The sequence below is a fragment of the Petaurus breviceps genome, unplaced genomic scaffold, assembly GCF_028583685.1.
Source record: "Petaurus breviceps papuanus isolate PSGF00001 unplaced genomic scaffold, PetGlider_PUasm1.0 90510, whole genome shotgun sequence".
Lineage (NCBI taxonomy): Eukaryota > Metazoa > Chordata > Mammalia > Diprotodontia > Petauridae > Petaurus > Petaurus breviceps.
Window position 1 is genome coordinate 3,884,860 of NW_027187267.1, and position 13,143 is coordinate 3,898,002.

Genomic DNA, 13,143 nt, shown 5'->3' on the forward strand with positions numbered 1-13,143 from the left:
GAGAGAGAGAGAGACATAGGGGCTACTCTCCCACTGGGTAGCAAGTCATATCCCCCAAAGGTGGCTACTTCTCCCCTTATGGTTCAAGAAGAATTCAAGAGCCCCCACCAGTGTGCTTTCTCCCATGTTTTATTAGTTTTTATCAATTAGAAAGACAGATAATTAGCTTTTAAAAGAGATATTATTATGGCAGCATAGTAAAAATAGTTGGTACATCCCCCCAAAAGTCTGTGACACTTTTTGATGAGTTCATACAGAGTTCAGGGGAAAGTGGATTCGAGCTTAAAGCACTTGTGACAAAAAGAATAACAGAGTTCCCTGTTGTTGGAAGTTCTTTTCTTGCCTTTGTGAGGTACTCATGAAGTTCACCTTAGGTATGGTGACATTTTTCTTCTGGGCTTCTTGTAAAACCTTGAATCTGCCTTTCTTCATGTCCATTTTCTTCTTGACTCATGATGCAGTCACAGCATCAGGATGGTACTGTTCTGTAGACACTGCTAGGGCACTAATTAAAAAGTCCAATTTTGGGGGCGGCTAGGTGGTGCCGTGAGTAGAGTGCTCACCCTGGAGTCAGGAGGACCTGAGTTCAGATCTGACCTCAGACACTTAATACACACAAACAAACAAACAAACAAACAAAACAACCTAGCTGTGACCTTGCACAAGTTACTTAAACCCAATTGCCCTCCAAAAAAATTAAAAGTCCAATCCTCCAGACCTTTTGAAGCCTACAAAGTCCTCTTCCAGCCAAAATGGGGAAGGGGAAGTAAACAAGTTCAAGGTCAAATTCTGAATTTTTCTCTGTCCTTCCACCTTTTTAGGGGCTTGACTTTCTCTCATCTCTGCTGTAGACATTCAAATCCTTAATTCTAAACTGGTTTCACTGGGTATGACCACATTTCCTCAACTGATCTGGATACACCCCTGTTCAATGTTACTCTAGTTTAGTCAATGGCTTTCCAAGACATTTGAATTGATTAAGAACTTTTTTGTACTTAGTCTGAAGCTTATGGTTGACTGATTCAACAGAGAAGTGTTATCACATAGTTAAGGTATCAAAACCTCTGTCTTTTAAATGGTTATCATGAACTTAATCTATATCAACAGATGTAAACTTTCCCATAAACAAAAAAGCAGAAAAAAATTATCATATACAATTCTATGGTATGGTACAAAATTATATACAGCTTGTGTTTTTTAAGCACAAAACAAATTAGATGTGGTAATTCCAATATTGTCCTGATAGCCTGTGTCTCTTTCTGTATTTTCTTCTGCTTTCTCAATTATTTTATAATAGTTTCATTAAAGGCTCTTTTCTATCTTTCCTTTTTTTTTGGGGGGGGGGAATGGGTAAGGTGGGAACTGTTACTACTCCACTCCCCTGCATTACTCACCTCACCTAAACACTAGCAATAGCAACAAATTCCCCTCTCTAAAGCAAATAAACATAGTCAAACAAAAGAGATCCATACCATGGCCATATTAAAAAATGGACATCTCATTCAGTATCTCTAATCTATCACTTCATTGTCAAGATGGCAGCAGCATGATTCATCATTAGTTTTCTGGAGTTAAAATTGTTCCCTGCGTAGATGAAAGTTCTTAAGTCTTTTAAAAGTTTTTTGTTTTGTTTTGTTTTACAATAGTATAGTAATTGTTTACATTGTTTCCCTGCTTCTGCTTGCTTTACTTTGCATCTTTTCATACAAGCCTTTCCAGGATTTTTCTAAATCCATTCATTTCATCATTTGTATACCATAATTTGATCCATTTGATAGACATCTGTTTTGTTTCCAGTTCTCTGCTACAATGAAAAGTGCTGGTGTAACTAATTTTATGCAGATAGATTTCTTCCCTCTTTCTGTGGTCTTTTTGAGGCATAAAACTAGTAATTGCAACTGCTGAGTCAAAGAGTATGAAATATCTAGTGACTTTGGGGGCATAATTCCCAGGTCTTCCCTTTCACATACTTAATTTGGGACTCCTTTCTGTCTTGATACTTGACTCAGTGTTTGGGGACAGCTAGCAACTGTACTATTGCTTCCCACCTGAATTCCTCCCTACCTTAGTGACGTAGTAGCACCACCATTTCCCCCAGTAAAATCTGAGACTGTTACTCCTCTAAATACCCTTTTCTGGGGCAGGCTAGAATAAAATTGGATTTTCCCTAAACATCTGGGGGAAAATCCAACTCTAAGACTGGAACTTACATGGTGGGACTTTCTATGGTGCTCCCAAGAAGGACTGTTTAGTTCCTGGGTGCTGCAAAAGCCAAGCCCAACCAAGCTGGACCTGTCCAGAAAGAGACAATTAGTGATATTTATGCAATTTAGTTCCCAACAAACTTTCCTTATCATTTCTTAGTCTATGTTTAAATTCTTTTGCAATTTCTTAAATATTTTAAAAGCTCATTTTCACAACTTATCTAAATATTTCTTTGTAAGATCTTTTGTTACCAAACCACCTTTTTTGTTTTCGTTCATTGTTTGAGGTTTCCCAAGTTGAAGTTTGTCTTCCTATGTGAAATACAATTTTGCTTGAAGTTGTTTCTTTTGTGCTATCCTATGCAGTGCTCCAGAAAGTCTCCTTTCTGAAATGATGCAAGTTTTACTTCCCTCTCTACCCAACTGAAAAGAGTCAGGCCCCACTTTGGGGGTATAGTCTCAAGGGAATTAGCTATAGTTTGATCTGGATTCAACCTGCCAAGCTTCTGACAGCCAGGTGTCTCCTCTATCCATAGGGCCTATGGAGAAACATTTCAGGGTGCCCCACTTCTGTAGTCCACCCACCACATATGAACTGTCTCCTTCAAGTCAGGCATTGTGCGATGGACTGAGAGTCAAGAAGACAAGTTCAAATCCTTCCTCAGATACTTGCTGTGTGATCCTGGGCAAGTCACTTGATTTCTCTTGTGCCTCAGTTCCTTCATCTTAAAATGAGGGAATTGGACTCAGTGGCCTCTAAAGTCCCTTCTAGCTCCAACTACATCACTCTGTTGATGTCTTTGGTCATCTTTGAGAATGAAGAACAAACAATATGATTCTATGATCCTGCAATTCTGGTGGCTCCCCAGTCTTGGCTCTAATGACTGACCCTCTAATGGGGAGCTGGGATTGGGCCAGATCCTTCTCTTTATTCTCTGTTACCCCAAGGAGTAGCTGGAAAGTGGTCAACCTTACAGTGCCCCATCTCTTCTAGTCACTCTCATTATAGATCCATCAGGCTATGTCCCCAGGCTCCATGGAATATACTTTCCATTCCCACTGGATTTATCCCACAGAGTCCATAATTCATGAGCAACTAAATGCCAGGTGCCTGTTACTGGGCCATCCTGGAATTCAGGGAGGTCTTTAATCAGTCCGTCAATAAACATTTATTAAGTGCCTACTATGTAACAGGCACTACAGTTCTGGAAATACAAAAGGAGGCAAAGGACAGTCTTTGCCCTCAAGGAGTTTACAAGCTAGAGGACTGTCTTCCTGATTATCACCCTTTTCTGAACTACAAGGCCACTGTACCAGTCTTTGCCTGATAACCCAGCTATTTCAGGTGAGGATCAAACATGAAATATGTGGAGTCTAGATATTCAAGCAGATGGTTTCTTTATAGAGATACAAAAGACATTTGCTCAAGCAAAAGCCAAAGAATGAATAGTGAAAGCAGCTTAGTCCTCTGACCCTTGCTAGGTGGAGGTTGTTCAAAGGGTGCTAAGAGTACCCTAAGGTTTGAGAAGATAATTCTGGGCACCTTTCATCTCTTGTTATGCTGCCCTGAAGGAATGTGGCAAGGGGCCAAATGGCTGACTTCCAGCTGCTTCCTTATCTCTAACTCAGGTAAGAAGAGAAACCAGAAACACTTCCTCTGACCTCACACCCTCCACCTCTGGCTATACATACCCCTTCCCACCTACCGCCCCCAGTGAAGGCAGCAAGAGGCTGGGCCAAGAAACTTCAGGTATGCCCCCAAATGACTTCCCCCTATGCCGGCTACAATTTCTTTGTGTCTGGCTCCATCTCCAGCCTCAGGTGAGAACAGGAAACAGACCTTCCCCTGACTCCTTCTGCCAGCACTATTTCCCAACCATATATGGAGAACCTCTAGTGCAAAAAGAAGCAACCTTCCCTTTGACTTCAGGACTTCCATCTTGTTCCTTGAGGGAAGAGAAAGAGGAATGTCTGTGGGGAAAGAAACTTCCTTCTCATACTACGTATGTTTGATTACTATCTCCTACTGTGCTATCTCCTTCCTAATCTCCAGGTGAGGTGGTTTTGGGGGAGAGTAGAGTAGGGAAATCCTGCTTCCCATATAAGCATCTAATTGTGTGCTTTCTATCTCACACTGCATTTGTCTCCAGGTCAATCTCCTCTGAGAAGAGGTGTGGCGCCTTCCACTCACTGACGCACATTCTCATACCTAGTCATGCCCTACACCTCCCAGTGATTTTGAACCTCTCTAGGTCATCATCCCAATGCTATTTCCCATCCCACCCCCCACCAGTGATTTCTTATTCCCATTCCCCTCAATCCTCCCACTCCAAAGTCCCAATTAAACACTAACCTCTTTGTCCATTGTGCCTTCTGAAATGCCCAGTCCATAGGCAACAAACTTCCCTTCATCCTTAAACTTTTCCTCTCCCATTCCTTCCATCTTCTGGTTGTTATTGAAATCTGCCCTTCCCCTTGACAACACAGCCTCCCTGGACATCTTTTCCAGTACTGGCTCCACCTTCACTCATTCCCTTAGCTCACTGATCAAGGTTGGAAAGTTGGAAGTCTCCTTTCTCCCCATTGCCACTTCTAGGTTCTCTTCCTATTTCCGTCATTCAGTAACCTCTCTGTTGCTGTTCATGCTGTTCATCTCTTCCCCTCAATTAAAATCCTGGTAGCTGTTGTCTATAGATCCCCAGGTCATTCCCCTTCCTCAATGAGTTTGATACATGACTCACAATTTTTCTCTCTTCTCCAACTGCTACCCACATACTAGGCAAATTCAACATACATATTGACTCTCTGTTTAAACACCCTAATGGAGCCAGTTACTCAATGTACTCACTTCTTATAACCTGCCCCTCCATCTTACCTCAGCCATACACAAAGATGGTCATATCCTAGATCTTGCCCATCACCCACAAATATGCCACCTCAATGTTCAATAATTCTAAAATGCCCTTATCCAGTTATAAACTAATGTATTTCACCACATAATTGTCGCAGATCTATGCAAAAACTGGGGTGCAACCAAAATTTTTGTGCCGGTATTACTAACAAGCACTTCATCAATTTGTGGAAACTTGCTTATTTTAGGACCTCTAAACATGCATCTAGAGAGGTTTGTGTTTTTTAGCTTGTCTTTTAGTTTCCATCAGTCTCATACCAACATTTCACTCACTGAAAACTGAATTTCCACAGCTCTGTTTCCATGCTGTTCAGTGAACTCAATCACTTTCAGCTTGAAGCCCACAGAATAGTTTTTATATTTTCCCATAATCAGAAAGAAATGCTTTGCACATTAATGTATTGCTGGCAGACAAGCCATATAATTTAGCTAGCACAGGAAGATGCAAGTCTTACCATATCACATGACTTACAAATGGCAGCTTTGCCTGCCCTCCCACTTGCCTTGCACCTATAACTCTATATTGGGTTGAGTGCCAATACCATTAGTACTACAGCACTCTAAACAAACCATGCAAGTTGGTTTTCGGAAATATACTGACAATGCACATGCACTGAGAATTCTAGGCTTGAAGCTCACAATGCACAAAAGATAAATGTGTATGCACATGCCACTGGTGAATACATTGCTGTTCTGTTTACCTTGTAAGCAGTGTAACACATAGAATTATACCATATGATGATTATGTGATGAAAGGTTATAAACAAATTTTTGGACTGAAAAAACAGGGTGTGACGATTACATGGTGGCAGCGATTATGTGATGAGATACAGTATTGGTTTCCTACCTCTCCCCCTGCTCTCCCTTACCAAACCCTACTCTTTGTCTGCATCATGACCTCCAGTGCCTTGACCTTTCAATTCTCTCCCAGGCCATCTCTTCTGCACTAACCACTCCATCCTCTTCTCCCCATCTTGACCCTTTAATAAACTAATTATAAATAATTAAACTAGAATAATTCAATTCTAGATTGCCTTCCTCCTTTGCCTAAGTAACCCCCTTATCATATTAGCAAAAACACCCAATCAAGGTTCCTTTCATTTCCACTATCTACCACCTTCCCTCCTACAAATGTGCTACTGAATGAAGGTGGAGAAAAATCACATAACTGCTCTAATAGGGTCTACTATGAATTTATGTTACACAACCTCAACTGAGCCCCTACTGATGGTATATTTCCCTCATCAGTCCACTATTCCACTCTCCACAGCAGTTCTTGCAAACTTTCTCATCCCTCCTCAAATCTCCCATGACTCCTCCTCCATCCACACTCTTAGCTGACAACCTTGTTTCATATTTTATAGAAAAAAAAATTGAGGCTATTCACTAATAGCTCCCTCTTTAGCACTCCTCTTTATGTCATATAACCCAGACGCCTTCTGCCACTATCTCCTACTTCACCCTCTCTCTACATAATGAGGTAGCCATATTCCCTACCAAAACCAATCCTTCCACTTGCTCAAGCAATCACATTCCTTCCCATCTCCTCCGACAGATTTCCTCCACTATCATTCCCATTCTGTCACTTATTTTCAATCTCTCCCTGTCTACTGGCTCCCTTCCTACTGCCTACAAACATTCCATCTTCCTCAAAAAACCCTCACTTGATCCTTCTATCCCCAGTATATTATTCTAACCACCATCTCTTCTGCCCTTTGTGACTAAGTTCTTCAAAAGGGCCATCTACAATAGATGGCGTCCACTTTCTCTGCTCTCACTCTCTTCTTAACCCCTTAAAATCCAGCTTCATCATTCCACCAACACTACTCTCTTCAAAGTTTCCACTGTTCTCTCAAATGCCAAATCCAGTGGTTTTTTCCTAATCCTCATTCTCCTAAAAACACTTCTGCGGCTTTTGACACTGCTAATCATCATCTCCTCCTTGATAATCTCTTCTCTCTGGATTTTTGGGACATCACTCTCTCTTAGTTCCCCCATATATATGACCTCTTCTTCTCAGTCTTCTTTGCTAGATCCTCATCTAGATCATGCCCTCTAACCATAGGTGTCCTACAGCATTCAGTCCTGGGCCCTCTTCTCCCTCTACACTACTTCACTTGGTGATCTTATCAGCAGAATTTTAACCTAGACCCTTCTCATTTCAAGTTCTGCCTTCTATCCCCTACCCTTTGCTGCCTCCCTCACACAATCTGCTGTGCTATCTTCTCCATGTTTATTGTTTAACAGGGCCATAGCCTCAAGAAATTCCTGACCTACCACATCAGTACTATTTCTGCCACTTGAAGCTTCAGGACTCCAAGCAGAAAAAGAAACTCTTCTTCTTCCTCTTCCCCTTCTTCTTCCTCTTTCTCTTCTTCTCCTTCTCCTTCTCCTTCTTATCCTTCTTCTTCTTCTTCTTCTTCTTCTTCTTCTTCTTCTTCTTCTTCTTCTTCTTCTTCTTCTTCTTCTTCCTCCTCCTCCTCTTCCTGGATCTTTGCTCACCATCACCCCAAAGCTTTAGAAATACAGGCTAAATATTTTCTCTCCTGCCACCACCACTCTTGGCTTATCCTGGCCCCAACACTACCTTCTTTTCCCTTTAGTGCACCATCAAATCCAGGTTGAACTTTTGAAAAGGTATTTTACCATTACTTAAGAGAACTAAGCTAAACTTTTTTGGTTAAAAAAAAATACATATTGAGTAAAGAATTATTGAGCTTCAGATATGAAGCTATACCTTACATGAATACTGTAAATGATTTATCATTTCATTGGTGTAGGTGTTCCTTCTACCAATAGGGATAACAAACCCTCCATATCTTAATAAGTGGTTTTATAAACTGCTCTGAATAAAAAGATTTATCATGTAGTAGTCAGTTTTCTGGTGATAAGCCTCTCCAGACTAAGCTAGACTGGCTCTTAGACCTGGTGTCAGACCTTGTACTTGCAGACTTTCTAGGTGAGTAAGACTCACCAGGGTTTATGCTTCCAAGAACACATGATCATAGACTTGGAGCTGGAATGGAACCTTAGAGGCCATCTAATTAAGCCCTCTCATTTTGCAGAGAAAGAACCTAAGACACAGAAAAGTTGGGTTACTTGCTCAAGGTCACATAGTTAATGAATGGCAGAGCCAAGAACTTAAACCTAAGTCCTCTGACTTCAAATCTAGAACTTTTTAAACTATGATTGAGTTAGGATTTCAGGGCAGCTAGGTGGCATAGTGGATAGAGGGCTGAGTCAATAAGACCTGAGATCAAATCCAGACTCAGACACTTACTAGCTGTACAACCCTGGGCAAGGTATCTTACTCTGTTTGCCTCAGTTTCCTCATCTATGAAATGAGCTGGAGAAGGAAATGGCATACTATTCCAATATCTTTGCCAAGAAAACCCTAACAGGGTCACAGAGAGTTGGACATGACTGAAATGACTAAACAACAAGGACTTCACAAGAGAGGTATCCCTAAACTGGTCAATAATGGTCAGGATAAAGAAACCCTTCTCCCCTCTAAACTAACATCTGGCTTGGTCACCAACTGACCCACCACTACACTCAACTTAGGAGAAAACTCCATGGATGTGCCTTCCCCAGACATGCCTGGACCCATCCCCCAAAACTCTCTTCTCATGCCAAATGAAGGACTCCTGTCCCCTCTCAACCCCTACTACTAACTTCCAACTTCCAAATCCAGGGGTTGGGGGCAGGGCATCAATCTGCCACATATGCAAAGTTCTACCCAGATTGATTTCAGTATAGCTCATCTTTCTCTCCCCAGGGAAATATTCACAGGTTTACAGTACCACCCCCACAGTAATTTAATTCCCACCTCAGCAAAGGAAAGGGCATTTCTTTACAATGCTTCAATAAAGGGTTTTTTTTGTGTTAATTGAATTATTTATATGTCCTTTGGTATATTTCTTCTGTTTATGTGTTGTGTTTGCGTATGGATTTATGTGTGTATGGATTTGTGTATGTGTGTGTATTTCTCTTGTCTGCCTCTTCTAATTTTAAGATTCTGAAAGGCACAGCATATATTCCTCCCATTTCTTTGGTGTTTCCTCCCAGAAATTTCTATAGTGCTCAAAATTGTAGTCACTCTGTACTTAATCATGGACCGAAAAGACCACTGGACTTAACAGTCACAGTTCCTAGGTTAAACTCCTCCCTCTGTTTGGCCTCAAGCAAAGCACTTAACCTCTCCCGGGATCAGTCTCCTTATCTGGGAAATGTAGAGGCAAGCACTGAATGTTCTCTAAGACTCGATCCTATAGACTTGTGTTCCTAAATGATGACTCTATTATGCTTTGTGTTCCGAGATCTCCTGCCCCCTCTCTGCCTCAATTCTATGGCTTCTATCTAATACATCTTCATACTCTAAAACCTGTTTCTAGATATGGCTCATTGCTCTGAAGCTCTTGAGTCATTTGGACTGTGTGAAAGCCCCACCACTGAAAACCTCCAGCTGAATGTGCCTTCCTGATGCTTTAGGCAGCCAGGTGATGCAGTGGGTAGAGTGATGGGCCAGGACCTAAGAAGACCTGTGTTCAAATCTAACCTCAGACACTTTGTAGCTGTGTGACCCTGGGCAAGTAACTTAACCTCTATTTGCCTCAGTTTCCTCATTTGTGAAACGGGAATGATCATAACAGAATCTGCCTCACAGGGTTGTTGTGAGAATCAAATGAAATTATAATTGTAAAGTGCTTACTCAACACAGTACCTGGTGCTATGTAAATGTTAACTATTGTTATTACAAAAGGCTCTGAGCCTGGGGTTTAAAGGCACTGGGGGCTGAAGCAGCAATTTTGGTCATAAATACCAGGCTAAGCTCCTCCTTTCCTTCTCTTCCTAACCTTCACCCTAGGTGTGTCTAACTTTGACAGCCAAGCGAATGGCCCGAAAGAATTGCCTGGTCAAGAACCTTGAGGCTGTGGAGACCTTGGGATCGACCTCCACTATCTGCTCAGACAAGACAGGCACCCTCACCCAGAACCGCATGACCGTGGCCCACATGTGGTTTGACAGGAATATAGCTGAGGCTGACACCACTGAGGACCAGTCTGGTGACTGGATTTGGGGGAAAAGGGGAAGGAAGGAGGAGTAGAGTTTTGGAAAGGGAGGGAAGGGTAGGACCAGGAAAAAAAAGAAGACACCTAGAAAGTGGGATTTAAGAAGAAGAAGGATGCCCCTGAGAAGCATTTAAATGAGAAACAGAGTATGAAAGTGTTTCTCAATTCTCATCTCCTTGATTCACATACTCACAAATTTCTCCTTTTGTCAGGGAAGAGTTTTGATAAGAACTCTGAAACCTGGCCTATCCTGGCTCTGATTGCTGGTCTCTGTAACCGAGCTGAATTTTTACCAGAACAAGAGAGAGTCCCTGTTTCTAAGGTATCAGGTCCACAGTGAAAGAAGGTATCTCCAAAGCCCTATCCTCCCAGCCTTGAATTACTTCCCTTGTTGTCCAGCATGCATGTCCCCTCCCCAGTTCATCCGTCACCCTGTTTCCATGGGTAGGCCCAATACCTCCCAGTCACTCAGGGATCCTGGTGCCTCTGCTTTTGGGGGTGACTACAGCCCCTTTATGGCAGAGAGGGACAACAGGTGATGCTTCTGAATCAGCTCTGCTCAAGTTCGTTGAACAATTTTACGGCTCAGTGAGTAACATGAGGGCACAGCACACCAAGGTGGCAGAGATCCCCTTCAACTCCACGAACAAGTACCAGGTACAGAACCAAGAAAGACTAGGCAAGGAGAATAAGATCAAGGTCAGGGGAGAACAGACAGACAAAACTTGGGAGAGAAGGGTTAGGCTCTAGTAACATAATTGGTTATCAGGCAATACTTAACAAAGCAGTATTAGATCAAGGAATGGCAAGATTATTACCTTCACTGAGAGTATTTCCTTTTCTCAAAAACAGAGAAGGATGAGAAATGATAAAAATGGCCAGGAGTTTAGCAGAATGTAATCTTCTTCACAGCAAGGACAGTTTCAGTTTTATTTATATATCTCATCTTGTACAGTCCCCTGCATATAGTAGGTATTTCATATATGTCTATTGGCTTGAAAACTCTAGTGTTCTGATTTCTGGGAATTGCACTAAACATAAAAAAGTAGTAGCATGGTACAGTGGAAAGAGGCTTGTATATGGAGTCAAAGGATTTGGGTTTGGGGCGGCTAGGCGGTACAATGAATAGAGCACCAACCCTGGAGTCAGGAGGATCTGAGTTCAAATCCAGCCTCAGACACTTACCACTTAACTAGCTGTGTGACCTTGGGCAAGTCATTTGACCCCAATTGCCCTTCCTTCCTCCCTCCAAAAAACAAAACAAAACAAAGGACTTGGGTTTGAATCATAACCCCATTACTAATGATTGTGAAGAATTTCACAAGTCCAAGTAGAACCCCTGAGACAAGGATATCCTGGCCATGAGGTCTATGAATACCTGGAAGAAATGAATAAGAAATGTAATATTAAAGGAAACAACAAGTTTGGAAGAAAGAATAACAAGGAGAATTAATAGCTTAGAACAAATGGCTTCAAACCATACATAAGAATTTAACACCCTGAAAATTAAGAGTGGACCAAACAGAAAACAATGATTCCTTCAGACATTAAGAAAATATTAAAACAAAATCAAAAGGCTGGCATTTCATCAATTGGAAAGGACTATACAATGATGAAGTATTTATATTTTAACAGGTCATTGAGTTGAACATGTAGGGGTTTTATGGATTATCTTTTTTTACTCTAAATTTTTAATATTATATTTTCCCCCAATTATGTGTAGAAACAATTTCTCCCAATTACATGTAAAAACAATTTTTAACACTCGCCTTAAAAATTTTTTGAGTTTCAAATTCTCTCCCTCCATCCCTACCTTTTCTTGCCCCACTGAGAAAGCAAGCAATTTGATATACGTTTTACACAGACATGCAGACTTTTATTTTAAAAAATTAGAACAACAAATTTTTAAAAATCAACTAAACATTATGGTAGAAAGTCTGAAAATCAAAGGAGAAATAACAAAATTGAAAGTTCAAAACAAATAAATAAAAACACAATTTTAAATAATAATAAAATAGACAACCAGCTAGCTGGCATGATTTGCTTTTAAATAGAAGAAAGCCAAATTGTACCAAAAATGAGAAAGGAGAATTCACAGTAACTTAAGATGAAATAAAGGAAATGATCCAATTATAAATTGTCCACTTGTAGGCCAATAAAACTGAGAATTTAGATGAATGAATTAACATTTTAAAAAATATAAAATATGCAAATTAAGATAACTAAATCATTTAAATAACCCAGCATCAGAAAAAGAAATTAAATAAGCCATACCTGAAGTACCAAAGCAATTAAAACAAAACAAACAATCAAAAAATTCCAGGACCATATGGTGAATCCTCAGTCATGCAAAAGAGAATTCCAATATTATATCAATGGTTTAAAAAAAAAATAAGAAAAGAGGGGAGGTAGCTAAATGGCACAGTGAATAGAGGATGGGCCCTGGAGTTAGGAGTACCCGAGTTCAAATCTGGCCTCAGACACTCAACGCTTACTAGCTGTGTGACCTTGGGCAAGTCACTTAATCCCAATTGCCCTGCCTTCTCCCCTCAAAAAAAAAATAAGAAAAGGGATTCTTTTATACTTATAATATATGGCAAGTTGGTGATGGATATAGGTACGGTGATGGATATAGGTACATATAGAATTCTGGACCTGGAGTCAGGAAAACCTGAATTCAAATCTTACCTCAAGTACTCGCTAGCTCTGTGATCCTTGGGTAAGTCACTGAACCACTGGGCCTCAGTTACATCTGTGAAATGGGAATAATGATGGCATCTACTTCACAAAGTGATTGGTAAGGTCAAATAATATAATTTTGAAAACCTCTTACTGCATATTAGTGCTAGCTATTACTACTATTGTTTTACAAATATGGTCTTGATATTTAAAACAGAGAAACAGGGAATATAAAGAAAACTGTACATCAATATCCCTAATGAACATTGATATAAAA

At 40.7% G+C, this 13,143-nt stretch overlaps 1 protein-coding gene across 1 annotated transcript in view; it reads left to right on the forward strand.

The window, feature by feature from the left end:
• LOC138141978 (sodium/potassium-transporting ATPase subunit alpha-2-like) overlaps window positions 1-13,143 on the forward strand; it is a 67,054-nt gene that overhangs the window by 23,279 nt on the left and 30,632 nt on the right. Inside the window, exons 9-11 of the mRNA XM_069062875.1 lie at window positions 9,983-10,181; window positions 10,400-10,509; window positions 10,710-10,844. Of these exons, the coding sequence (XP_068918976.1) occupies window positions 9,983-10,181; window positions 10,400-10,509; window positions 10,710-10,844 (444 nt within the window). The remainder of the gene's footprint in view (window positions 1-9,982; window positions 10,182-10,399; window positions 10,510-10,709; window positions 10,845-13,143) is intronic.